The sequence below is a fragment of the Capra hircus genome, chromosome 3 (genome assembly GCF_001704415.2).
Source record: "Capra hircus breed San Clemente chromosome 3, ASM170441v1, whole genome shotgun sequence".
Classification (NCBI taxonomy): Eukaryota; Metazoa; Chordata; class Mammalia; order Artiodactyla; family Bovidae; genus Capra; species Capra hircus.
The window spans coordinates 63087730-63114534 of record NC_030810.1 but is presented as its reverse complement, the minus strand read 5'-3'; the positions used below and the strand labels follow the sequence as shown (position 1 = coordinate 63114534).

Genomic DNA, 26805 nt, shown 5'->3' with positions numbered 1-26805 from the left:
TCAGTTCAGTTCAGTCACTCAGTCATGTCCGACTCTTTGCAACACCATGAACAATGGTACGCCAGGCCTCCATGTCCATCACCAACTCCGGAGTTCACTCAAACTCATGTCCATTGAGTCGGTGATGCCATCCAACCATCTCATCCTCTATCGTCCCCTTCTCCTTCTGTCCTCAATCTTTCCCAGCATCAGGGTCTTTTCAAATGAGTCAGCTCTTCTCATCAGGTGGCCAAAGTTTTGGAGTTTGAGCTTCAACATCAGTCCTTCCAATGAACACCCAGGACTGAACTCCTTTAGGATAGACTGGTTGGATCTCCTTGCAGTCCAAGGGACTCTCAAGAGTCTTCTCCAACACCAAAGTTCAAAAGCATCAATTCTTCTATGCTCAGCCCTCTTTATAGTCCAGCTCTCACATCCATACATGACTCCTGGAAAAACCATAGCCTTGACTAGACAGACCTTTCTTGGCAAAGTAATGTCTCTGCTTTTTAATACACTGTCTAGGTTGGTCAAACCTTTCCTTCCAAGGAGTATGTGTCTTTTAATTTCATGGCTGCAATCACCATCTGCAGTGATTTTGGAGCCCAGAGAAATATAGTCATCCACTATTTCCACTGTTTCCCCATCTATTTGCCATGAAGTGATGGGACCAGATGCCATGATCTTAGTTTTCTGAATGTTGAGCTTTAAGCCAACTTTTTCAGTCTCCTCTTTCACTTTCATCAAGAGGCTCTTTAGCTCTTCTTCACTTTTGCCATAAGGCTGGTGTCATCTGCATATCTGAGGTTATTGAGATTTCCCCCGGCAATCTTGATTCCAGCTTGTGAGTCCTCAAGTCCAGCATTTCTCATGATGTACTCTGCACTGAAGTTAAATAAGCAGGGTGACAATATACAGGCTTGACATACTGCTTTTCCTATTTGGAACCAGTCTGTTGTTCCATGTCCATTTCTAACTGTTGCTTCCTGACCTGCATATAGGTTTCTCAAGAGGCAGGTCAGGTGGTCTGGTATTCCCATCTCTTTCAGAATTGTCCGCAGTTAATTGTGATGCACACAGTCAAAGGCTTTGGCATAGTCAATAAAGCAGGAATAGACGTTTATCTGGAACTCTCTTGCTTTTTCGATGATCCAGCGCATGTTGGCAATTTGATCTCTGGTTCCTCTGCCTTTTCTAAAACCAGTTTGAACATCTGGAAGTTCACGGTTCACGTATTGCTGAAGCCTGGCTTGGAGAATTTTGAGCATTACTTTACTAGCCTGTGAGATGGAGATGAGTGCAATTGTGTGGTAGTTTGCACATTCTTTGGAATTGCCTTTCTTTGGGATTGGAATGAAAACTGACCTTTCCTTGTTCTGTGGCCACTGCTGAGTTTTCCAAATTTGCTGTCATAGACAACAAGTAAATGGAATGAGTCTGGCTTTGTTCTGAATAAAACTTTATATACAAAAACAGACAGTGGTCAGGATTTGGCTGACAAGCTTTAATTGCCCTTTCCTTTTCTAGAATTTTATTTGGAATGTATCAGTTTGATTATATCAATCTGCTATTTGCAATTCTGCTTTATTAGTCATTTATTCTTAAACAAACAAACAAAAAATCACTAAACACAGATGTGTTTTCAAATTAGAAAACATATTCAGATTGCTAACAGACATTGATTTTGTATATTATGTGTGAACATAGTGAATTAATTTACATTTATATAGAGCACATGTACATCTAAAGTAACCTACTAAGATTTATAGTTTGTTTTCCTTAACAGATGCTTAAAGAATCTTAAAAGGAAATATTTTCTAAGAACAATGAAATCTATTCTTTATATGCACATGTTCACTAGAAACATTTTTCTGAACATTATGCATTGTTTTTTGAAGTCCTGTTTTAAGGGTCAAAGGATTTCCACATATTAAGTTTTCATGAGTTTTTCTTTCATTACTTTGGAAAAAAATTCCAAGGGAATGTCATTAAACCTGTATTCCCCATTAGAATGAGATTTTTTCATTTTCACTCTATCTTCTGTTTTTGAAACATCTTTTTTTTTTTTTTCCCATCAATTCAACATAGCATCCTAATGGAGAGTATCACAGCATTTTTGCTCATAAATATGTATGGAACCTTTAATGCTCTTTTTTTCTAACAGCAAAAATAAGTGAAAACTGGATTTTATTCCAACCATAAATACAGCCAGCTTTGTGTTTTATAGAAAACTTTGTGTAAGAAAACTTTGTATAACCTTTCATTTCTTCAGTTCCAGATTCCAAGATAGTTGCTGGAATATAGAGCTCAGTTTTGGGGGGAGGGTTCTAATTAATGGGTTTTGGAAAAACTGTGTGACAAAATCTATATTTTTCTGGTATAGTCATTAAAATCAGGACAGACCTAGATAATGCAAGCTTCTCCAGAAATACCAGGAGGACAGAACATAGCAGATTATAACAGGGGGCAGGGCAGGCAGGAATCAGTCTATAAAAGGCCTAAGAAGGTAGGCTATAAGAATTTCTCACCCTGACTTTAAAACCCTTCCACAGTGTATACCTCACTTAACTTTATCATTATTTCTCACACTTCCCAACTTCCTAGGCCAAACCAGAGCATTCAACGTACCTTAAATGTAACCCTCTTTTTACGGCATTGTTTCTATCGCCTCTGAAGACCGCCACTTTCCTACTCCTGTTGTCGGCCTAGCATCAACTTCTGAGACCCATCTTAAATCATCTGCTCAAACTTGAAGTCTGTCCTGCTCTCCCTACCCAATTAGATTCAATTGTTTCCTCCGTTAAGCCTTTATCTTCAGAATTGTGGTTCTTAATTTAGTGCTTCATACCATAGTTATTTTTTTATTTGAACTATCTCAACAGAAGACTATCTCACAAAGCAATAAGTAAATGCCTTTTATATTATATATTTTCAATAAGTTTATGTTATATATGATGAACTGAGATAAAGTAAGAAAAGGTAACTTTCTAATATATTGATATTTGCTACTGTTTCCTAAAAGGATTTTAGTGTGCTTAAGCTAATTTAGAAGATATGACATATTCTTGTGAGATAGTCAGAATATGGAAGGACATTTCATTGGAAACAGCAAGAACACAAAATATATGGAGGCATGAAAGACTGGGAGTGTTTTTAGAGCTGTATCATAAGCAGTTCAGAACAGCTGGCTGCTGCTGCTGCTGCTAAGTCGCTTCAGTCGTGTCCGACTCTGTGTGACCCCATAGACGGCAGCCCACCAGGCTCATAGTATGTCACAGCTCCTCTGGCTCTTGTTACTTCCTATAATGTCCTTCCTATCTTTTCTGGATTACAAATACTACCTACTCTTTTTCTTCCACAAGTCAGCCCAAGTATCACTTCCTTTAAACCTGATCTTGGATTCCTTCTTTCTCATTTGTAAAACTTAAGTGAGATATCTTTTTATGTTTATTGTCAGGGTTGGAAAATAACTGCCTGAGATGAAGTATGCTCTCAGGAGGTGTTTAATAAATGGCAATGGTTGTATTAGTTGTTGTTGTGGTATAAACAGAAGGATAACAAGGAAGTTCTATTTTTTTAAAGTAAGAGCTATGAGAAGTCACTACGTTTACTTTCTAGAGCTGTCGTCAGTAGTTTCTTTGGTCATACTGAAGCTCCAGAATGCTAGACATACCCTCCTCACTATGAAATAAAAATACTCCAGGGTTTTTTTTTTTATTACATCTTTCTCACGTGTTCAAAAGATTTAAAATACCTAGAGTTTTTTCTCTTCTTTTTTAAAATTTTAGTTGGAGGAAAATTGTTCTACAATAGTGTGTTGGTTTCTGCCATACATCAACATGAATCAACCATAGGTATACATATGCCCTCTTCCTCCTGCTTCCTCCTCCTCTTTATATTTAAGTTATAGAATTTTAGAACTGGAAAGTGTACAAGACATTATGTAGTTTATCCCATTTGTTTTTTAGAATTGGCAGAATGAGACACAATCTGGTCAAATGACTTTCTTCAGAGTTGAAGATCTAATCTGAAACTCAAGTCTTTATAGATTAGCACATGGAAATATTAATATCATCATGTTATTTTTCTCATTTTTAGATGTAGACATTGATGGGAGGCATAAGACAATAGATATTCTGACTCTAGTTTCATCTTCAGATAGAGTCTATGGAAAACTCAGTCCCTATGGGGTCTGCCCTGGTGGCTCAGAGGTTAAAGCATCTGCCTACAATACAGGAGACGTCAGTTTGATCCCTGGGTCCAGAAGATCCCCTGGAGAAGGAAATGGCAACCCACTCCAGTATTCTTGCCTGGAAAATCCCATGGATGGAGGAGCTTGGTGGGCTATAGTCCATGGGGTCACAAAGAGTTGGACACAACTGAACGACTTCACTTTTCTTTCACTTTATGGGGTCTACATAAAAAAATAATAATACAGAACTGATTTAATGCTTTGTGTGTGAAAAAAATAGATACTATGATTATAAACACATATTCTTTGCTGTGAATGATCCTAGTGAATTTCACTAGCAATTCAAGTGTTGTGCCACACAAGTATCATAGTAGGATAATTCCTCTTCTTTCTTATCCAACTTACATTTTTTAAGAAAAACTAATAATCTGTGCTGATGTTCACTTTATTGCCTTTGATTTATTGCCAAGAGACTCATTCAAAAGAGCAGAATACATAACGACATTGCCAGACGATTTAGTGCAGGAAGGACAGAACCAGTTGCCTTTCTAGTCTCAAGATTCCTATAACATAAGCATGAGTAAAAGCATCTGTTAAGTAGACATTCCAGGCATATTCTTTTAATCATTGCCAGACCTTCTCTAGGCAAAACTTCATTCTGAACTTTTTTTCATGACTGCATGTATGATCCAAGGGAATACAAGTCAAATAGTTGTCAGGGAAATTTCAGAGACTGAATTCCCTATTTGGATACTGAGCAGACCAGTTGTATCTTTTAGGAAACTTGTATATCCAAATGTCAAGAGTCTGAAGTAGAGGAACTGTGATACCAAAATAAATTGTTGTCCAATCAGGAACCTCTTAAATAATGAAGTGCTTATCCTATATTCCATGTTCAACTGACTATGTAAAATATTCCACATTATTCATCAATGTCTGGCATATATTCTCAAATAATGTTGACTAAATGAATTTATTTTATGACACTTCTTTATGTCATAAATTTATTTTATGATACTTTTTAAAGTGTGAATGAATGCAGACTTTCATGGATGAGCTTTAGTACTTTTCTAGTAGCATCTTTAGGATTTTCTATGTAAGGAATCATGTCATCTGCAAACAGTGAAAGTTTTACCTCTTCTTTTCCAATTTGGATTTCTTTTATTTCTTTTTCTTCTGATTTCCCTGGATAGGACTTCCAAAGTTATGTTGACTAAAATGATGAGAGTGAACATCCTTGTCTTGTTCCTGATCTTAAAAGAAATACTTTCAGCTTTTCACCATTGAGTGTGATGATTGCTGTGGGTTTGTCATGTATGGCTTTTATTATGTTAAGGCCCACTTTCTGGAGGATTTTTATCATACATTGTTGAATTTTGTCAGAAAGCTTTTTCTGCATCCATTGAGATGATTGCGTAGTTTTTATTCTTCGGTTTGGTAATGTGTATCACACTGATTGATTTGTAGATATTGAAAAAACCTGGCATCCTTGGGATAAATCCCACTTAATCATTATGTCTGATCCTTTTAATGTATTGTTGAATTCAGTTGTCATTGTTTTTGTTGAGGATTTTTGTGTCTATGTTCATGAGTGATGTTGGCCTGTAATTTTTGTGTGTGTGTGTGGTATCTTGTCTGATTTTGTATTTAGGGTGATGGTGACCTCATAGTATGATTTTGGAGTGTTCCTTCCTCTGCAATTTTTGGAATAGTATCAGGAGGATAGGTGTTAACTCTTCTCTAAATGTTTGATAGAATTCACCTGTGAAGCCACCTTTTCCTGGACTTGTTTGTTGGAAGTTTTTAAATTTCAGTTTCAATTTCACTGCTTGTGATTGGTCTCTTCATATGTTCTATTTCTTTCTGATCCAGTGTTGGAAGATCGTACCTAAGAATCTGTCCATTTCTTCTAGGTCATCCATTTTATTGCTTTAAGTTTCTGGCCTTCTTAATTTCAAATGCATTTCCAGTATTCTGCACTTGTTCTCTCCTCTTCTCATGATTGCTGGGTTTAATATCATATTGTGTGTGGATGATTCCCCACCTTTACTTTATGTTTGCCTTTCCTGGTGAGCTTTTCCATTCATAATTTTCTTGTTTCTAGTTGTGGGCTTTTCTTGTCTACCTAGAAATTTTCCTTAGCATTTGCTGTACGACTGGTTTTGTGAGGCTGAATTCTCTTAATTTTTGCTTGTCTGTTAACCTTTGATTTCTCTGTCAAATCTGAATGAGAGCCTTGCTGGGTGGGATATTTCTTGGTTGTAGATTTTTCCTTCCCTCACTTTAAACATATGATTATTCCATTCTGGCCTACAGAATTTCTACTGAAAAATAAGAGGATAACCGTATAGGGATTCCATTGTATGTTATTTTTTGCTTTTCCCTTGTTACTTTTAATATTTTTTCTTTGTCTTTAATTTTTGTCAGTTTAATTAAAATGTGCCTCAGCATGTTCCTTCTTGGGTTTATCATTTATAGGACTCTCTGTGCTTCTTGGACTTGGGTGGCTGTTTCCATTCCCATTGTTGTTTACTCACAAAGTTGTGTTCAACTCTTTGCAATGCCATGAACTGCAGCATGCCAGGCTTCCCTGTCCTTCATTATCTCCCAGAGTTTGCTCAAGCTATGTCCATTGAGATGGTGATGCCATCCAGCCATCTCATCCTCTCTCACCACCTCCTCCTGCCCTCAATCTTTCCCAGCATCAGGGGCTTTTCCAATAAGCCAGCTCTTTGCATCAGGTAGCCAAACTATTGGAACTTCAGCTTCAGCATTAGTCCTTCGATGAATATTCAGGATTGATTTCCTTTAGGATTGACTGGTTTGATATCCCTGCTGTCCAAAGGAGTCTCAAGAGTCTTCTCCAGCATCACAATTCAAAGGCATCAATTCTTTGGTGCTCAGCCTTCTTTATGATCCAACTGTCACATCTGTACATGACTGCTGGAAAAACCATAGCTTTGACTCTATGGACCTTTGTCAGCAAAGTGATGTCTCTGCTTTTTAATGCTCTGTCTGGCTTGTCATAGCTTTTCTTCCAAGGAGCTGCTGCTGCTGCTGCTAAGTCTCTTCAGTCGTGTCCAACTCTGTGCGACCCCATAGACGGCAGCCCACCAGGCTCCTCCATCCCTGGGATTCTCCAGGCAAGAACGCTGGACTGGATTGCCATTTCTTTCTCCAATACATGAAAGTGAAAAGTGAAAGTGAAGTCGCTCAGTTGTGTCCGACTCTTAGCAACCCCAGGAACTGCAGCCTGCCAGGCTCCTCTGTCCATGGGATTTTCCAGGCAAGAGTACTAGAGTGGGTTGCCATTGCCTTCTCCATCCAAGGAGCTAGTGTCTTTTAATTTCATGGCTGCAGTTACCATCCACAGTCGTTTTTGGAGCCAAATAAAATAAAATATGTTACTGTTTCCACTTTTCCCCTATCTGTTGCCGTGAAGTGATGGCACCAAATGCCTTGATCTTAGTTTTTTTAATGTGAAGTTTTAAGCCAGCTTTTTCACTCTTCTCTTTAACCCTCATCAAAAGGTGTTTTAGTTCCTCTTTGCTTTTTGCCATTAGAGTGGTATCATCTGCATATTTGTGGTTGTTGATATTTCTCCCAGTAATCTTGATCCAGCTTGTGAGTCATTCAGCCCAGTATTTCACAGGGTATATAAGTTAAATAAGCTCAGTAGTTTTCAGCTATTATCTCCTCAAATATTTTCTCAGACCCTTTTTCACTTTTCATTCTGGGAACCCAGTAATGTGACTGTTGATACATTTAATATTGTCCCAGAAGTCCCTTAGACTGTCCTTGTTCCTTTTCATTATTTTTTCTTTATTTTGTTTCTTGGCAGTGATTTCCATGATTCTGTCTTTCAGTTCACTTCTTCTGCCTCAGTTATTCTGCTGTTGATTCCTCCTAGTGTAGTTTTCATTTCGGCTATTATATTGTTCAGCTCTGTTTTGTTTTGTTTTGTTTTGTTTTGTTTTTCATTTTTTAAGTCTCCTAGCTCTTTGGTAGACATTTCTTGTATCTTCTCAGTCTGTGCCATCATTCTTTTTTTTGAGATCTTGCGTCATCTTTACTATCGTTACACTGAATTCTTTTTCAGATACATTGCCTATCCCCACTTCCCTTAGTTGCTGTTCTGGTTTTTTATCCTGTTCCTTTAGGTGGAATGTATTTCTCTGCCATCTCATTTTGTTTAACTTTCTCTGTTTGTGGTCTCCATTCTGCAGACTGCAGGATTGTAGTTCCTCTTGCTTCTGTTGTCTGTCCCCTGATGGGTGAGGTTGGTCTTGGGGCTTGTGTAGGCTTCCTGGTGGGAGAGATGGGTACCTACTCACTGGTGGGTAGAGTTGTATTAGAGCTGGATCCGATCCCTCTGGTGGAGAGGGCTGTGTCAAGGGGTGTGTTTATAGGTGGCTGTGGGATCAGGAATACTTTAAGCAGCCTGTCTGCTCATGGGCCTGTGTTCCTAACCTTTTTGTTGTTCGTACTAAGATATCCCAGCAGTGGACCCTGCTGTTGAGTGGGGCCAGTCTCTGCCAAAATGTTTATCCCAGGAGGGCTCATACTAATGAGTATTTCCTGAACTCTCCACCATCAGTGTCCTTGTCCCTACAGTGAGCCATAGCCACCCCCTGCCTCCCTAGGAGACTTCCCAGGTCCCATAGGTAGGTGTGGCCCAGGGTTCTGTGCAGTCACTGCTTCGCTTTGGGTCCCAGTGCCCATGAAATCTTGTGTGCGCCCTCCAGGAGTGGAGTTTCTGTTTCCCCTAGTCCTGCACCAAAGCCCCACTAGCCTTCAAAACCAGATGCCCTAGGAACTCCTCTTCCCTACGGCAAACCCCCAGACTGGAGAGCCTGATGTGGGGCCGATCTCTGAGTCCTGTGGGAGAAGCTCTATGATAGATTATTTTCCAGTTTGTGGGTCACCTACCCAGGGTGTATGGTATTTGATTTTATCACGAATGCACCCCTTCCTGCCATTTTGTTGTGGTTTCTACTTTGTCTTTTAATGTAAAGTATCTTTTTTTGGTTGGTTCCGGTCTTTTTTGTTGATGGTTATTTAACAGTTATTTGTGATTTTGACATTTTCGTGAAAGAAACTGAGCCCAAGTCCTGCTCTTCTGTCTAATCCTTGTCTTGTGGCCCTTTCTGATATTCCTGGAGCACCTGGCTCCCCCGTACACAGTAAAGCTGCTTATCCTGTGAAAGCTCATGCTGGGCCTGAGAGTAAACCCACAGATCAAGATCTTAAAAGATTGTGTGTGCAGCTCATCTCTGTTTCTACTGCCACTGCTCTATCTAATTTATTCACTCTTTCATTCCAGATATATTATCTTATGTATTCCAGGCAGTATGTTAGACATAAGAGATTCAGTATCAGACAGGACATCATCTTGGCTTTATAGAACATACAAACTGATAAAGTCACGTCTTCCTAAATCATGAAAGATAAGGCACAGTGAGCTAAAGTAGCTTATTCCAAGTCACAAGAAGTATATCCTTAGCTTACAAATTTTGTTTGAAAATAGGAGTAAAGTGGCCCAGAGATTACCTATTTGGAAATAGTGATGTATGTACAAATCAATAGAAAGTATTTGTTCATTCTTGTCAAGTCATAAAATTACCCCCAAATGAAAAGGTCTGAAGAAAAATTATGGATGGTAAATAAATAGACAATATCCTCCTTTTGACAGTATACTTTCTTTTTAAAAAAATTTTTTTGAACTTTTTATTTTGAATTGGAGTATAGCCAATTAACAACGTTGTGATAGTTTTCAGATGAACAGCAAAGGGACTCATCCATACATAAACATGTTTCCATTGTCCCCCAAATCCTCCTCTCATCCAGACTGCCGCGTAACGATGAGCAGGGTTCCATGTGCTATACAATAGGTCTTTGCTGGTTACTCATTTTAAATATAGCTGTGTCAGTACACTTCCTTTTTATATATAGGACATTTCTGTAAGTTTCCTTTTTTTCATCTTCCTCTCTAAATGCTACTGGTCTTAGCCTTTTATTTTTCTCAGTGTATTTACTTTCTTTGGTGACTCATTTACTCTCTAGGTCTTTACTATTTGCTGATGATTCACAAATATCTTTTAGCTCTAGACCCTCTTACACAATTGTATATCAAGTATTCCTACCAAAGTGTTTCATGTATGCCTCTTATTGCTGATATCTAAAAAGGAGGTCCTCTTTCTTGTCCAAACATGTTACATAACCTTTCTTTCCACTTTTCTACATCTTCCCTTTTTCTGTCTGAACTGACAAGAGTCTGCATTGTTCTCTCCTTGGACAAAAGTATGAGAAGTTGAGATAGAGAAATAATCGCTTGTAATAAAAACACATTTTTGCATGTAGTGTTTGAAGTGATTTCCTCATGTCTAACGGATCTTCTGTTTCTCCTGTCTTCCAAGTTTGTACCATTTTTAAGGTTAAAATGTAGTAGTAGTCAAATATCAGCAATTACATATGGCACTACCAATTACTACTTTTATTGTGATAAGATGACTACTAAAATTCTCTTAAACAAAGAATACACACAATAGTATCAGTGTAAACACTGAAGTTAATGTGTTTCTAAGATAAAACAGAACTAAATTGTAGGGAATTAGCCTTGTATATTGTATTTTCAAGTGAATTTGAAGTGTTTGGGTGTCTGAAATTTTTTATCCTTGTAAGTATGATTGTTTTTTACATTGAATAGAAATTTTGAAACAATACAGAATAGTTCCACAGTTAAGGCACAATGATTTTTTAAAAAGATAATTGTCAAATCTAAGAACTTCATATAAAATTTTTTTAACATTTTGGCTTTAACTAGGAAATATCCTAATTTTATTTTCAGTAGGATGTGGTTACTTTTAAAAAAATTCAACTTGAGTATTTTAGAGTTTTACTGACTTTGGGGGAAAAAATAGTATTTCTTATCAATTGTAGCAAGTTATTTAATATACATAAGGCCTTTTGGTCTTCTGAGTTTCCACTAGCACTAACAAAATGTTTACATAGATTACTACATATCCCATTTTGAAAAAGTGAAATGTTTTCAATTATTATAGAGTTATCTAGCTCTTGACAGAGTTCATGTCATGTTCTGGCTGTACGCTTTGTTTGTTTGTTTTTAATGTGTGTTAGAGGTGGTATAGGTGTTTTGAAACATTTTTAATGAAAATTCTTTATCAAAAAGGTATAAGTTGCTGATAATTCTTTTAAGTTGAGGCTATGGCTTCAACAACTACTTTTCATTTCCCTTAAATACCTAACAGAAATGGTTTGGGTTTTGTGGGCCATACAATCTCCGTCCCAACCATTCAGTTCTGCCTTCATAAGATGAAAGCAGTCATAGACAATAAGGTAAATAAATGGTCATGGCTGTGTTCCAACAAAACTTTATTTACAAAAACAGGCAGCTAGTTCTCAGGGTCATGGATTGCTGACTCCTCCTTTATCTGATGCTCTACACTGATTTATCTTATTGTAACTTTTATTATCGACTTTATATTTTAGTTGTTAATTGACTAGTATAATGTCTTATACATGATACATAATCATAACTAATGAAATAAGAATGAAAGTTTATGCATTTCATCTTTGGGAAAATGTACATCATTCTAAAACTACTTAGAATATTTCTACTGAAGTGTCTAACTTAATAGATGTGAAAAAGTGGAGGAAATTATTAGAAGGAATCAAGTCTTAATAAAACATCAAGTCAAGAATAAAATTGAGTCATTGTGATAGTTTTAAAATATGTCTACAAATTCTTTGATGTTCCTCTTTTCCGGAAGACAATCTTATTTCACTCTCTGAGTGTGTAGTAGACTTAGTGACTTACTTCTTATGAATAGGCAACAGCAGAAGCAGCAGTGTGTAACTAGGTCATAAAAGACATTTCAGCTTCTTCCTTGCTCACTCTTTCTCTTAGGTTATTCTTTCTCTTGGATTAGTCTCTCTTTTGGATTATTCACTCTGGCTGCTACATAATCAAATTGTGCAGAGGCCTACATAGCAAGAAACTGAGGCCTCCAGCTAATAACCTTCTTGGAAATGAATTCCCTATTCTCAGTCACATCTTCAGATGACTACAGCCCATGTCAAATCTTAACTGCAACCACATGAAAAGCTCTGAGCCAGAATCACCCAAGCTAAGCTACTCTGAATTCTTGAATGACGGAAACTGTGAGATAATAAGTGTCTGTTGTTTTAAAGCCACTGACTTTGGGGTAATTTGTTCTGCAGCAAGACATAGCTAGTACAATTGTATGAACAATTTCAATGTTTGTTTTGAAATGAAGAAGAATGAATTGAAAGGAACAGAAAAGGAAACCATATTTTTACTCTGAGGGTCCACAGATTAAAAATATGGATAAATTGTGTGCATTTTCACATACTCATAATTTGCATTTGAGCACTTTAAAATTGAATGTATAATTTTCTGTCCTTGGCTCTCATTGGCATATGTGGCACTTAAGGTTTCATGGGTTAAAATTAGAGCAAGTCTTGGCAGCTTAATCTGTCCTTTTAAACAGTGCTTTCTTCAGTAAAGAAGAGGTTATAGAGAACCTTTACTTAACACAGGTCTCTGCTTTGAGTTCTGTAATTTACAAAGCATTCACAGGGCAAGAAAGCTATGTAGAGATAACTTCTGGGACCTTATCTAGAGATAACTCACAGACTTTGAGAACCTATAAAACCTAATATCTTCTCTCTGATACAAATGTGTTGGAATAAGCCATAATATTAGCCTTTTTTTAAAAAAACTCATCTTGTGAAATAGAGCAAGAAATAGGTTTTGAGTATAATTTCCTTCTATTCAGAAGAGTATTTTTCTATTGTAGATAAGTTTATTTTATTTGGCAGAGAATAAAATTTAGAGTCTAAATAAAATAATTTTATTTTTAAACTATGTCCTCATGCAGTTATTGTGCCTCTTCCTTTTTGTTATCACACTTCTTAAAATAATAAACCACCCAACTTTTTCCCACTTTCGCTTTGGCAAAATTATATTCAAACACACAAGATACTTAAATTGTTCTTAAAGATCATGACCAGGCTTCTAATTGCCAAATCCTATGACTGTCTCAGTATTCATCCTTTTCAACCCTTCTCACATAATACAAATTTTTCTCTATCTAAAAATTTTCCCTTCTTGAACATTTTTTTGCACATTCCTGGTTCCCCTCCTCTCTGACTCTCCCCTTTTTTTCTCTCTATCTCTTGCTTCCAAAGAATCTTCATTAAAATTCTCTCTTGTTTTTGTTCTATTACTGTATGTACTGCGTCATTCTTATGATTTCAGGATTGATTTTTCTATGGACTCACAAATTAATATTTCAGAATAAACTCTCTAAGAGCCATAATTGTCCCATGACTTAATTCATCTTTCCTCTGACACTGGCCTCTCCCCTGAGCTGCTGTTCCAAGTCATGTTACCGTTGTCATAAGAGTTACTACAGTTAACCTGTACTATTACAATAGCTTCTAACTCTTCACACCATTTTCTGTTTTGTTTTCCCATTTCCACACATTGAACATAATGTTGTTAAATTACTATCCTTTCAGTACAGATATGATTATATTCCTCCTTTATTCAAACCAACAATGATTCTTCTACAAACACAAATTCTTCTGCAAGCAACACAAATACAAATGTCTCACTTGACAGTCAAAGCCCTCAATAGTACATCCCCATATATCTGTTCAAGTCTCTTTCCTACACATATCCTGTGCTCCAGACAATCTGGATTTACTTTATCTTTGACGAATGTTTCATTATTTGCTACCTCCTACTTTCTGTTCAAATCATTCCCTCCGCTTTGAATATACTTTTATCATTTATCTTGTCAACAGTTAGCCATAACTCAAATAGTGTGTTCTCTGTAAAGCTTTTCCTTATGTTCTCAACCAAATACAATATCCCCTGTCTTTGCATTATATAGATTTTATTTTTCTTCCTTAACTTACAGAAAATATGCTTTTCTTCATCCAATTTACTAGATTATTCATTCTTATTAAATTTTACTCACCTTAATATCCTGTACCACTCTTAGCATATAGCTTATTACATGAGTAAATAAATATGCATTCGATTTTATTTTCTTCAGATCATTTTGTACTTACTGAATAAACTGATTGCAGTCAAAACCAGAGATTGGTTCAGTGCACTCTATGCCATCTTTATTTATAGAATCATTTCTGTGAGACTACCTTTTGAATAAGCCAACTGAACTGAGTTACAAAGCTTTACAATTTTATGTCAACACATGTTAATTCACTACATTTTTAGGGGAATATTAACAGCTATGACAAAGAAACCTAGTATTTTTATAGGCTTCATTTGATAAGAAGCTGTTTTTGCTCATGTTAATAGTCCAGTGCAGGTATTACCAAGTAGCTCTCCCATACAAAGTGACTTAGAATCCCAACTTCCTTTTTCCTTCCAGTTCCACCACCACTTAAGGCCTTTAGTATGTGGGTTAGAAGAAAGTGAAGGAAAAACGCCTATTTTTCAAATAAATAAATGCCAGAGTTCATCAGTTTTGAAACACACATTGCATCAGTCACATTAGGCTTAAGTTTTGCTGCAGAAAGAAACAATCTCAAAATATCAGTGGCTTACAACAACAAAAGCTTGCTTGTTAACGAGCAAGCAAATTAAAATAACAATGAGCTACCAGTCTATATATATAGACATAAACCATTACTCTGAAGTTGTGTATGTAATTTCCATGTATTTTATATCAGTAACAAATTATGCTATTATTATATTTATTTTAAAATTTTGCATAAAATGTTTTCATAAAGATGTATCCTTGGTTGGCTTCCCTGGTGGCTCAGTGGTAAAGAATCAGCCTGCCAATGCAGGAGACACAGGTTTGATATGTGAATTGGAAAGATCCCCTGGGAAAGGGAATGGCAATCCACTAAAGCATTTTTGCCTGGGAAATCCCATAGAGAATGTTGGCAGGCGACAGTCTATCAGATGGCCAAGAGTCAGACACGACTTAATAACTAAATGATAAAACAACAATGAAATCCTTTTGAAAAGAATGTATAATTTTTTCTCACACAACATTATTGTCTTAGAACATTTATTTATATTGATCAGTTCAATTCAGTTCAGTTTAGTCATTCAGTCGTGTCCAACTCTTTGCGACCCCGTGAATCACAGCACACCAGGCCTCCCTGTCCATCACCAACTCCTGGAGTTCACCCAAACTCACGTCCATCGAGTCATTGATGCCATCTAGCCATCTCATCCTCTGTCATCCCCTTCTCCTCCTGCCCCTAATCCCTCCCGGCATCAGAGTCTTTTCCAATGAGTCAACTCTTTGCATGAGGTGGCCAAAGTACTGGAGTTTCAGCTTTAGCATCATTCCTTCCAAAGAAATCCCAGGGCTGATCTCCTTCACAATGGACTGGTTGGATCTCCTTGCAGTCCAAGGGACTCTCAAGAGTCTTTTCCAACACCACAGTTCAAAAGCATTAATTCTTCGGTGCTCAGCTTTCTTCACAGTCCAACTCTCACATCCATACATGACTACTGGAAAAACCATAGCCTTGACTAGATGGACCTTTGTTGGCAAAGTAATGTCTCTGCTTTTGAATATGCTATCTAGGTTGGTCATAACTTTCCTCCTAAGAAGTAAGCATCTTTTAATTTCATGGCTGCAGTCACCATCTGCAGTGATTCTGGAGCCCTAAAAAAATAAAGTCTGACACTGTTTCCACTGTTTGGATAAGCTAAATGATCCCTACTCCATTCATTCATTTAAATTTGATGTGTTAAGAAAAGGAGTCCCCCCGCCCCCTGCTTTAGTTAACTAGTCTGTGTTTAGAAAAGTGTTAGTCACTCAGTTGTGTCTGACTCAGACCACACAAACAGTAGCCATCCAGGCTTCTCTGTCTGTGGGATTCTCCAAACAAGAATACTGGAGAATTCAATAGACAGAGGAGCCTGGTGGGCTTACAGGCTACAGTCCATGGGGTTGCAAAGAGTCGGTCAAGACTGAGCAACTGACACACACACAATGTACATGAGAAAGAGATCAAAGTAATGATCACAAAGAGTGTCAGAGAGCCTGGGAGAAAAATGAATAAACACATTGAAAATTTCAACACGAGATGGGAAGCATAAGAAAGTTTCAAATAGAACTCACAGAGCTGAAGAGCACAATAACAGAGCTGAAAAATATAAAACATAATAAAACAGTAATTAACATAATAAAATTTAAAAATAAAAAGTTAAAATAATCAACATAATAATAAAAATAATAAAAATCAGACTATGACAATACAGAAAAAAGAATCGATGACCTAGACAGTAGGATATTGGAAATCAACCAAAGAGAACATCAATAAGAACAAAAGAATATCTTAAAATAAGGATAGTTTAAGGAATCTGTAGGACAACATAAAGCATACTAATATTTGCATTATTAGGCTCCCAGAAGGAAAAGGGTGATAGGGAAAGAGGCAGAAATTTTATTTTAAAAACTACTTGATAAAAACTTCCCAATCCTGGGAAAAGAAACAGACATCTAAGTTTAGGAAGCACAGGGAGTCCCCAACAAGATAAATACAGAGATATTTGTCTAAGACACATAACCATTTCATTGTCCAAGGGATCTTCCTGGGATCAGACCTGGATCTCCTGCATTGCAGGCAGATTCTTTACTATCTGAACCACCAAGGAAGCCCTCTCATGTACATTACTCATCTCCATTTCATTAACATGTTTTATCCTGTAGTTTTGTCTTGTTTCTTCATTTGGAACATGTTCCATTGATTCTTCATTTTCTTCGACTCTTTTTCTGAGTATAGTGCAAAACAACTGTCTTTCTATGTCTTAAAGGAACGGGCCTGTATAGGAGATAAACATTATTGTCTAACTTTGCCCTAGTTCTTAGTTTTCTCTCAGATTGGCTCTCCACTTATTCCAGCACCATGTGTCCCAGAAATACATTGTCTCATTTTAACCTGATTGTGGCACTCAAGGGGACTCTCCCATGTGAGTTGTATGCACCCATTGTCTCTGGTGGGTGAGGTCATATGAGCAGTGTAGGGGAGTGAATCTGCTCCTTTCTATGTCTATTTGAGTCAGGTACATGGCATGGGATTGGAGTTCAGGGCTGCTTGCTTTCAATGAGTTGATGCCATGTGTGAGCAATGTAGGGCCAGAGGTGCCTGTTCACCCTCCTCATTTGTCAGTGTCACACAGGAGTGGCATGGGGCTGAGTGGATAGCATATTAATAATTTTTAATTATAATGAAGATCATCTGTCACAAAGAAAACAAGTGCCTTTCTGTGTGAATTTGTAGATTTGATTTTTACAACCTAGAATGTTAGTTCGAGGTGTATCTTCATTTCAAATAACTGATTTAAGAAAACGATAAATGACAATTCAGGATATGAAGCATTTGATCCTTGGAAAGGAATCTTGCATTGAAATGGCTGAATTTGCTTCTCAACTACTAAAGCTTAAAGAAATGCAAGTGGCCTCTGTATAAAGAAAGTTCAGCTCTCATGCACGTGTGAATGAATGCATCCACAATAACATGTATACATATGGGATTAGATTCTTAATGTAATCAACACTTCTTTGGGAACTTCTCATGGTCTTTCTCAATATACCATCAGATTTTCAGTTCTCTGAGTGAAAATATTGCAACTGTATGTGTATTATATATATATATATAATAAATGTATATTCAATATAAAAAAAAAAAGAATACTGGAGAGGACTACCATTCCCTTCTCCATAGGATCTTCCTGACCCAGTGATAGATCCCAGGTCTCCTGCACTGCAGGCAGATTCTTTACCATTTGAGCTATAAGGCAGTTCTTAGGTTCTGCTGTTTTGGTTATTGTCTCACAATTTCATTGTTCACAATTTCATTCTCACAATTTCTCTCAATTTCATTGTTTCTACTCAGATTTGATTAACTGACTATTGATCATTGATTGTTTCAGAATGAAAGCCTTCACTCCCTTAAATTTAAAGAACCATAGAAATAAATTATTAGGTCCCTTTCATCTGGATATAACTACTAATATTAGCATGTTGTTTAAAAATATGGATTAGTATTATCCAATAGAAATATGATGTAAGTCACAAATTAAATTAAAATTTCCCAGTAGCCACATTTAAAAATGTAAAAAAATAGTGAAATTGATTTTATTAATATTTACTTCAACTAATATATCCAAAGCATTATCATTTTAATATGTAATCAATGTAAATAGTCATTAATTAGATATTTTGCATTCTTTTTGTAATTCAGTTCAGTTCAGTCTCTCAGTTGTGTCCAGCTCTTTGCGACCCCATAAACCACAGAATGCCAGGCCTCCCTATCCATCACCAACTCCCGGAGTTTACCCAAACCCATGTCCATTGAGTCGGTGATGCCATCCAACCATCTCATCCTCTGTCGTCCCCTTTTCCTCCTGCCCTCAATCTTTCCCAGCATCAGGGTCTTTTCAAATGAGTCAGCTTTTCGCATCAGGTGGCCAGAGTATTGGTATTTCAGCTTCAACATCAGTCCTTCCAGTGAACAGTCAGGACTGATCTCTTTACAATGGACTAGTTAGATCTCCTTGCAGTCCAAGGGACTCTCAAGAGTCTTCTCCAACACCACAGTTCAAAAGCATCAATTCTTCTGCATTCAGCTTTCTTTATATATATATATGTGTGTGTAGATAAAAACATGCCCCTATATATTAACTTCAGTTAATTTCAACACAGCAAGCCGTTTTTCATGGTTCAGGTATCTTCTAAGGCTTATATATATTATTATATGATAATCTGTTGAAGTAGTATCTTTGATAGCTTTTAGAAAAGACAATGTTTCATACATTAAAAAAATAATTTGATTTATTTATTTATTGGCTATTCTGGGTCTTTGTTGCTGTGCATGGACTTTTCTCTAGTTGTGACGAGCAAGCGCTATTCTTTAGTTGCGGTGCCAGGGCTGCTCACTGTGGTCACTTCTCTTGCTGCTGAGTGTCCTAGGGCATGCAGGCTTCAGGAGTTGTGGTTCCTGGGCTCTAGAGTGCGGGCTCCGTGGTACTCAGTGGTACTCTGTGGTACACAGGCTTAGTTGCTCCATGGCATGAGGGCTCTTCTCAGGCCAGGGATTGAGCCTGTGTCTCCTGCCTTGGCAGGAAGATTCTTTACCACTGACCCACCAGGGAAACCCATTTCATACATTTTTAAATAAAAGAAAGTAACTTCATAATTAAAGACAGTCAGGAGAAGGCAATGGCAGCCCACTCCAGTATTCTTGCCTGGAAAATCCCGTGGACTGAGGAGCCTGGTGGGCTGCAGTCCATGGGGTCGCTAAGTGTGACATGACTGAGCAACTTCACTTTCCCTTTTCACTTTCATGCATTGGAGAAGGAAATGGCAACCCACTCCAGTGTTCTTGCCTAGAGAATCCCAGGGACGGGGGAGCCTGGTGGGCTGCTGTCTATGGGGTCGCATAGAGTCGGACACGACTGAAGTGACTTGGCAGCAGCAGCAGCAGGAGAAGGATTATACTCTTGTGAAACTTGTTCTATGTTACCATTTTTGCTTTCTACACTGCTTGAAGCAGAATCCATAGAGACAGAATCCATAAAGATAGATGCACCATGAACCTTGTTCACTCTGAAACAGTGTTACTGATTGCCTTCTTTCACTTCTGCCAAATTCATCTTTACTCAAGCTATTTTCTCTGCCTAGAAAGCCCTTCCTCCTTTCTTCCCTTGGCTGGCTGGCCTCTTCTTATTCTTGAACTTTCAGCTTAAATATTAGGTCTCAGATTTACCCTGACCATCTTTTGCAAAAATATGTCTTTTATCCTCCACCTCAGCATCACAGGTGTTTCCTTTGTGAACCTCTTATCATAATTTATAATTATTCACTTTTTGATTTAGTTTTTCTTATGTCTATAGGACTTTTTGCCTCATCAGGGCAGGTCCTAGGTCTCCATTGCTTACTAATGAAATTCAGCAACTAGCATAGGGCAAGGCACAAAGTAGGCACCTGATATTTTTTGAGTGAATTAATATGCTATTCCCTCATATACTGAGGAGCTTTCAAAGAAGGAAGTCACAGAAATGATTTCTTAAGCTAGTGTATCCACATCAAGAATCTGTAAAAATTGCAGGTGTTTTTATTACATCTACTGACCTGTTAGTTCTACAAGGACAATTAAAGCTCCATGCCTCCCAGCACAGGGCCTGTCACAAATTAGACATTCATATATATTTGGTGATTGACTGAATAATTAATTCTGATGTGAAATCTTGGGCAAGACACCTATACTAGGAACAATTTTACTCTAAGACAATTTAGAATTTAGAATGAGTTAAGAAGAAACATAGTGTTTACAGATTTAAAACCAGGATGCTATAATGGCAATACAATATACATGTATTTTCTATTATACTCTTTTTTAAAAGGGACCTGTTGGTTTACCTGGAGAAGTTGGGGTGACTGGAAGCATTGGTGAAAAGGTAATTTCTTTCATTGTTTTGTTCAATAGTGAGGATTCTAAGGTAAACTCAAAGGAGGGATACTCATATGATATTTTATGAATTAGAAATCACTCATAACTTAAAATGCATTACCTATACTGAATCTCTTAAATATACTGAAATATAGCTGATAGTGTACATGTTTCTAAATTTTAAAGAGTAGAGTACTCTTTTGGTTATAATTATGTTCTTGGAAGGGAAAAGATGAAATAGATGGTCTAGGTATATGACTAGAAAATATTTAAATCTACTTTATGAGAACAAGTCCCTAAAGGAAACAGTTTTGAAAGTGAAGAATAAGTTATCGCTTTGCCTGATCCAAGTTTTAGTCACAATCTCTTTATATCTTCTTGGATTCCAGTATGAAGTTATTCATGGATCTTTTTGGCTATTGTGATGGAAATTTAAAACTTAAAAATTTCCTAGAAATCATTATCTTGGGAGTGATTTTCCATATTTAGTTTCAAGTTTAAGAAAGTATTTTTTGAAAAAAATCAGAAGTATTTCTTTATTTGAAACCAACAAAGACATTTTCTTGAATTGTTTTTAATTGACTCATTATCACTAGAAAATTTTGGACTTTGACTGAAACCTGACTTGCTGAACGTAATATGGAAGCATGGTAATCTAATGCAGGGCTACTCTTTGTGAATAAATAAGCAGAGCCAGGATTAGAAGTAAATTAGATAGTGTTTCAGTTATTTCCACCTGAAATTGTTAATTTAAGTTAAACAATATATTTAAAATTCATCCTCCCCCCCCAACCACATCCAAAGTGTTCTCTTCCCAATTTTCTCATTTCTATTGGTCTGCGTTATACCTATCTCTGTTCTCCCAGTGTTCCAGATAGAGCAAACCCATCTTTGCATTTCCCTTTTCTTCCATTGTTGTTGTCCAGTCACCAAATCATGTCTGACTCTGGGGCCCCACAGACTTCAGCATGCCAGGCTCCTCTGTCCTCCTCTCCTTGTGAAGTGAAGTGAAGTTGCTCAGTCGTGTCCTACTCTTTGTGACCCCGGGGACTGTAGCCTACCAAGCTCCACTGTCCATGGGATTTTCCAGGCAACAGTCCTGGAATGGATTGCCATTGTCCCTTGAGTTATCTAATCAAATTCATGTCCCTTGCTTATCTAATCATCTCATTCTCTATGCCTAATCTTTTTGTCTCCAAGGCAAACCATTCAATATCACAGTTATCCAAGTCTATGCCCCAACCAGTAACGCTGAAGAAGCTGAAGTTGAACGGTTTTATGAAGACCTACAAGACCTTTTACAACTAACACCCAAAAAAGATGTCCTTTTCATTATAGGGGACTGGAATGCAAAAGTAGGAAGTCAAGAAACACCTGGAGTAACAGGCAAATTTGGCCTTGGAATGTGGAATGAAGCGGGGCAAAGAATAATAGAGTTTTGCCAAGAAAATGCACTGGTCATAGCAAACATCCTCTTCCAACAACTCAAGAGAAGACTCTACACATGGACATCACCAGATGGTCAACACCGAAATCAGATTGATTATATTCTTTGCAGCCAAAGATGGAGAAGCTCTATACAGTCAACAAAAACAAGACCAGGAGCTGACTGTGGCTCAGATGAAATCCTTATTACCAAATTCAGACTCTAATTGAAGAAAGTAGGGAAAACTGCTAGACCATTCGGGTATGACCTCAATCAAATCCCTTCTGATTATACAGTGGAAGTGAGAAATAGATTTAAGGGCCTAGATCTGACAGATAGAGTGCCTGATGAACTATGGACAGAGGTTAGTGACATTGTACAGGAGACAGGGATCAAGACCATCCCCATGGAAAAGAAATGCAAAAAAGCAAAATGGCTGTCTGGAGAGGCCTTACAAAGAGCTGTGAAAAGAAGAGAGGCAAAAAGCAAAGGAGAAAAGGAAAGATATAAGTATCTGAATGCAGAGTTCCAAAGAATAGCAAGAAGAGATAAGAAAGCCTTCTTCAGCGATCAATGCAAAGAAAGAGAGGAAAACAACAGAATGGGAAAGACTAGAGATCTGTTCAAGAAAATTAGAGATACCAAGGGAACATTTCATGCAAAGATGGGCTCCATAAAGGACAGAAGTGGTCTGGACCTAACAGAAGCAGAAGATATTAAGAAGAGGTGGCAAGAATACACAAAAGGAACTGTACAAAAAAGATCTTCATGACCCAGATAATCATGACGGTGTGATCACTCATCTAGAGCCAGACATCCTGGAATGTGAAGTCAAGTAGGCCTTAGAAAGCATCACTACGAACAAAGCTAGTGGAGGTAATGGAATTCCAGTTTCAAATCCTGAAAGATAATGCTGTGAAAGTGCTGCACTCAATATGCCAGCAAATTTGGAAGACTCAGCAGTGGCCACAGGACTGGAAAAAGTGTTTTCATTCCAATTCCAAAGAAAGGCAATGCCAAAGAATGTTCAAACTAACACACAATTGCACTCATCTCACATGCTAGTAAAGTAATGCTCAAAATTCTCCAAGCCAGGCTTCGGCAATACGTGAACTGTGAACTCCCTGATGTTCAAGCTGGTTTTAGAAAAGGCAGAGGAACCAGAGATCAAATTGCCAACATCCACTGGATCATGGAAAAAGCAAGAGAGTTCCAGAAAAACATCTATTTCTGCTTTATTGACTATGCCAAAGCCTTTGACTGTGTGCATCACAATAAACTGTGGAAGATTCTGAAAGAGATGGAAATGCCAGACCACCTGACCTGCCTCTTGAGAAATCTGTATGCAGGTCAGGAAGCAACAGTTAGAACTGGACATGGAACTACAGACTGGTTCCAAATAGGAAAAGGAGTAAGTCAAGGCTGTATATTGTCACCCTGCTTATTTAACTTATATGCAGAGTACATCATGAGAAATGTTGGACTGGAAGAAACACAAGCTGGAATCAAGATTGCCGGGAGAAATATCAATAACCTGAGATATGCAGATGACACCACCCTTATGGCAGAAAGTGAAGAGGAACTAAAAAGTCTCTTGATGAAAGTGAAAGAGGAGAGTGAAAAAGTTGGTCTAAAGCTCAACATTCAGAAAACGAAGATCATGGCATCCGGTCCCATCACTTCATGGGAAATAGATGGGGAAACAGTGGAAACAGTATCAGACTTTATTTTGGGGGGCTCGAAAATCACTGCAGATGGTGATTGCAGCCATGAAAATAAAAGATGCCTACTCCTTGGAAGAAAAGTTATGACCAACCTAGATAGTATATTCTAAAGCAGAGACATTACTTTGCCAACAGAGGTCCGTCTAGTCAAGGCTATGGTGTTTCCTGTGGTCATGTATGGATGTGAGAGTTGGGCTGTGAAGAAGGCTGAGCGCCGAAGAATTGATGCTTTTGAACTGTGGTGTTGGAGAAGACTCTTGAGAGTCCCTTGGACTGCAAGAAGATCCAACCAGTCCATTGTGAAGGAGATCAGCCCTGGGATTTCTTTGGAAGGAATGATGCTAAAGCTGAAACTCCAGTACTTTGGCCACCTCAAGCGAAGAGTTGACTCATTGGAAAAGACTCTGATGCTGGGAAGGATTGGGGGCAGGAGGAGAAGGGGATGACAGAGGATGAGATGACTGGATGGCATCAATGACTCGATGGACGTGAGTCTGAGTGAACTCTGGGAGTTGGTGATGGACAGGGAGGCCTGGTGTGCTGCGATTCATGGGGTCGCAAAAAATCGGACACGACTAAGCAACTGAACTGAGCTGAATCTTTTTAGTAGCTCTTAGAGTTTTTTCTTAACAGTTTATCTTTTCTAATAATCAATCTAGGCTATCCCATCAGACATAATCTTATTAGTTTTTCTTAAATTTACTCTCTTCCCTGGTAGCTCAGATGGTAAAGCCTCTGCCTGCAATGCGGGAGACCTGGGTTCAATCCCTGGATTGGAAAATCCCCTCAAGAAGGAAATGGCAACCCACTCCTGTACTCTGTACTCTTGCCTGGAAAATCTCATGGACACAGGAGCCTGGTAGGCTGCAGTCCATGGGGTTGCAAAGAGTCAGACACGACTGAGTGTCTTCACTTTCTTTCTTTTCACTTTTCCTTTCCATCTTCTAATCCAGCCTACGTATTACTAGTGGAACACTTTTTTTGATGGGTCAGGATAAAGCATATTGAGAAACCTTCATTAACTCCCTATGTGTTTGTGCTAAATCACTTCAGTCATGTCCAACTCTTTGCGACCCCATGGACTGTAGCCCACCAAGCTCCTCTGTCCATGGGGATTCTCCAGGCAAGAATAATAGAATGGGTTGTCATGCCCTCCTCCACAGGATTGTCCCAACCCAGGAATTGAACCTGGGCCCCGCATATTGAAGGCAGATTCTTTACTGTCAGAGCCATCATGCTTAAGCCTATTAATAGCTCTACTTTGCTGTCAAGATACTACATGATTTTGGCTTAATCAGTTCATGTAACAAATTTTCTGATATTCACAGTATAAACCTTTATTGCTCCCCTTCATCATATTTTATGCTTGTTCCTATTATTATTCTTACTAATTTCTTGGTTTAGAGTATCCTCTTCCTTTCCCTGTATTTATTCAAAGCCAAACTATAGTACTCAGTGAAGTTCTGTCTCCTCCGTAAAGTCTTCCCAGATTATCCTATTCCTTCTTGATTTCTTCCTTTCCTGGATGTAGAATAAGTACCACACAATTTAATTGATTCATCTTTCTTAATGACATGTTTATAATTACTTGAGGGTAGAGTCTAAATCAAATTTCTGTTATATCTCCCCAACACTCAGTACATTAAAAGTGAGTTTAAAATATTTACTGATTTTTATTAACAATACAAAAATATAAAATGACCTCAGTTCAGAAAAATTTAGATAGTTATAAAACTGTCTAAAAGTATAAACTTTTCCATTGTGATTTAGTTACTTCTGCGTTAAGTCGTCTTCTACACTAACATGCTGAAAATCTTTGGAATTTTAATGTGAATCAGCTTATAGACCTTTAATCTATTGTGGCATATTGGATTATCATAATTATGGTTAATTGTGTTAAAAGTTTACAGAAAGATAATTTTGTTCAATGGTTATACACGTCAGTTAATTTTTACAGTTTGCTTTCATACTTTTACTATCTTCATATTTTATATGTCTACAATTTTGAGAATTTCTACTTATAAAACTGTAGCATATGATGTATGCTCAATTTTAAATCTTGTTTATTCATAATTTATATTTTTTCATTTAAATAAACTTCATATTTTATCCCTTGAAAAGTATCTTAAGAGAACTTTAATAATAGTAAAACTCTAGCAACTTTAGGGTAAAACTGCAAAATTTGTAAATTTAAAACTTACTGAAAATTAGAATGAGTTTATGGTCCAAGCTTAGCTCATTCTTGACTAATTTTTTTAATGATTTGGAAGTAGTTTTTAGTTTTCTGTGCATTGCATTTTTCATTTACATTTTAATGTAAGTATTTCACATTTTATAAACTTTGAATTAATGATATTTCATTGTTTCATACTTTAGTTCATTACTGCCAAGAGAAAATGTTATGTAATATTATTGATCATAGCAGTATGATCAGTAATATTGCTGAAATAAAAGAATAAATGAGGAAATAAAATATTTTTTGAAATAAATATATAGCAATTTAAGAGATTTTTATATACTATATTACATGGTCAAACATGGACAGGCCATCATCAGAATAGAAGCAATAATAATTAAATTCAGTTTTTTCTTAAATATTTTGCCAACTCTTAATAATATAAAATAGTTTTATAGATTATTTGTTTTGTCATTGTACAAGTGTATTCGAAAAAGTAGAATAGACTATGTATTATAAGTGCATTGTATTAATGGTTTGCTATTAAACCACTTTGTCTTCCAAGTTTCTCTACTGTGTCCCGGAGAACATTGTTATAACTAATTTGATATTTGGCTTGCTAATATGTACTTGTTATTTCATTCACATCTTATATAAATGAGATAAGTGTATGTCTCATGGTTTGTGTGTGCAGGTCTATCCTGACATCTGTAGAATCTAGAATGAGAGTATAAATGGAGGCCCTGGGGTCAGAGTATAATTAGAAGCCCACATACCATATGCCTAAACATTTAAACATTGTAAACCAAACTGA

At 37.2% G+C, this 26805-nt stretch overlaps 1 protein-coding gene across 1 annotated transcript in view; it reads left to right on the top strand.

The window, feature by feature from the left end:
- The window catches only part of COL24A1 (collagen type XXIV alpha 1 chain), a 396719-nt gene that overhangs the window by 209859 nt on the left and 160055 nt on the right, over positions 1–26805 (top strand). Inside the window, exon 26 of the mRNA XM_018045691.1 lies at positions 20619–20672. Within this exon, the coding sequence (XP_017901180.1) occupies positions 20619–20672 (54 nt within the window). The remainder of the gene's footprint in view (positions 1–20618; positions 20673–26805) is intronic.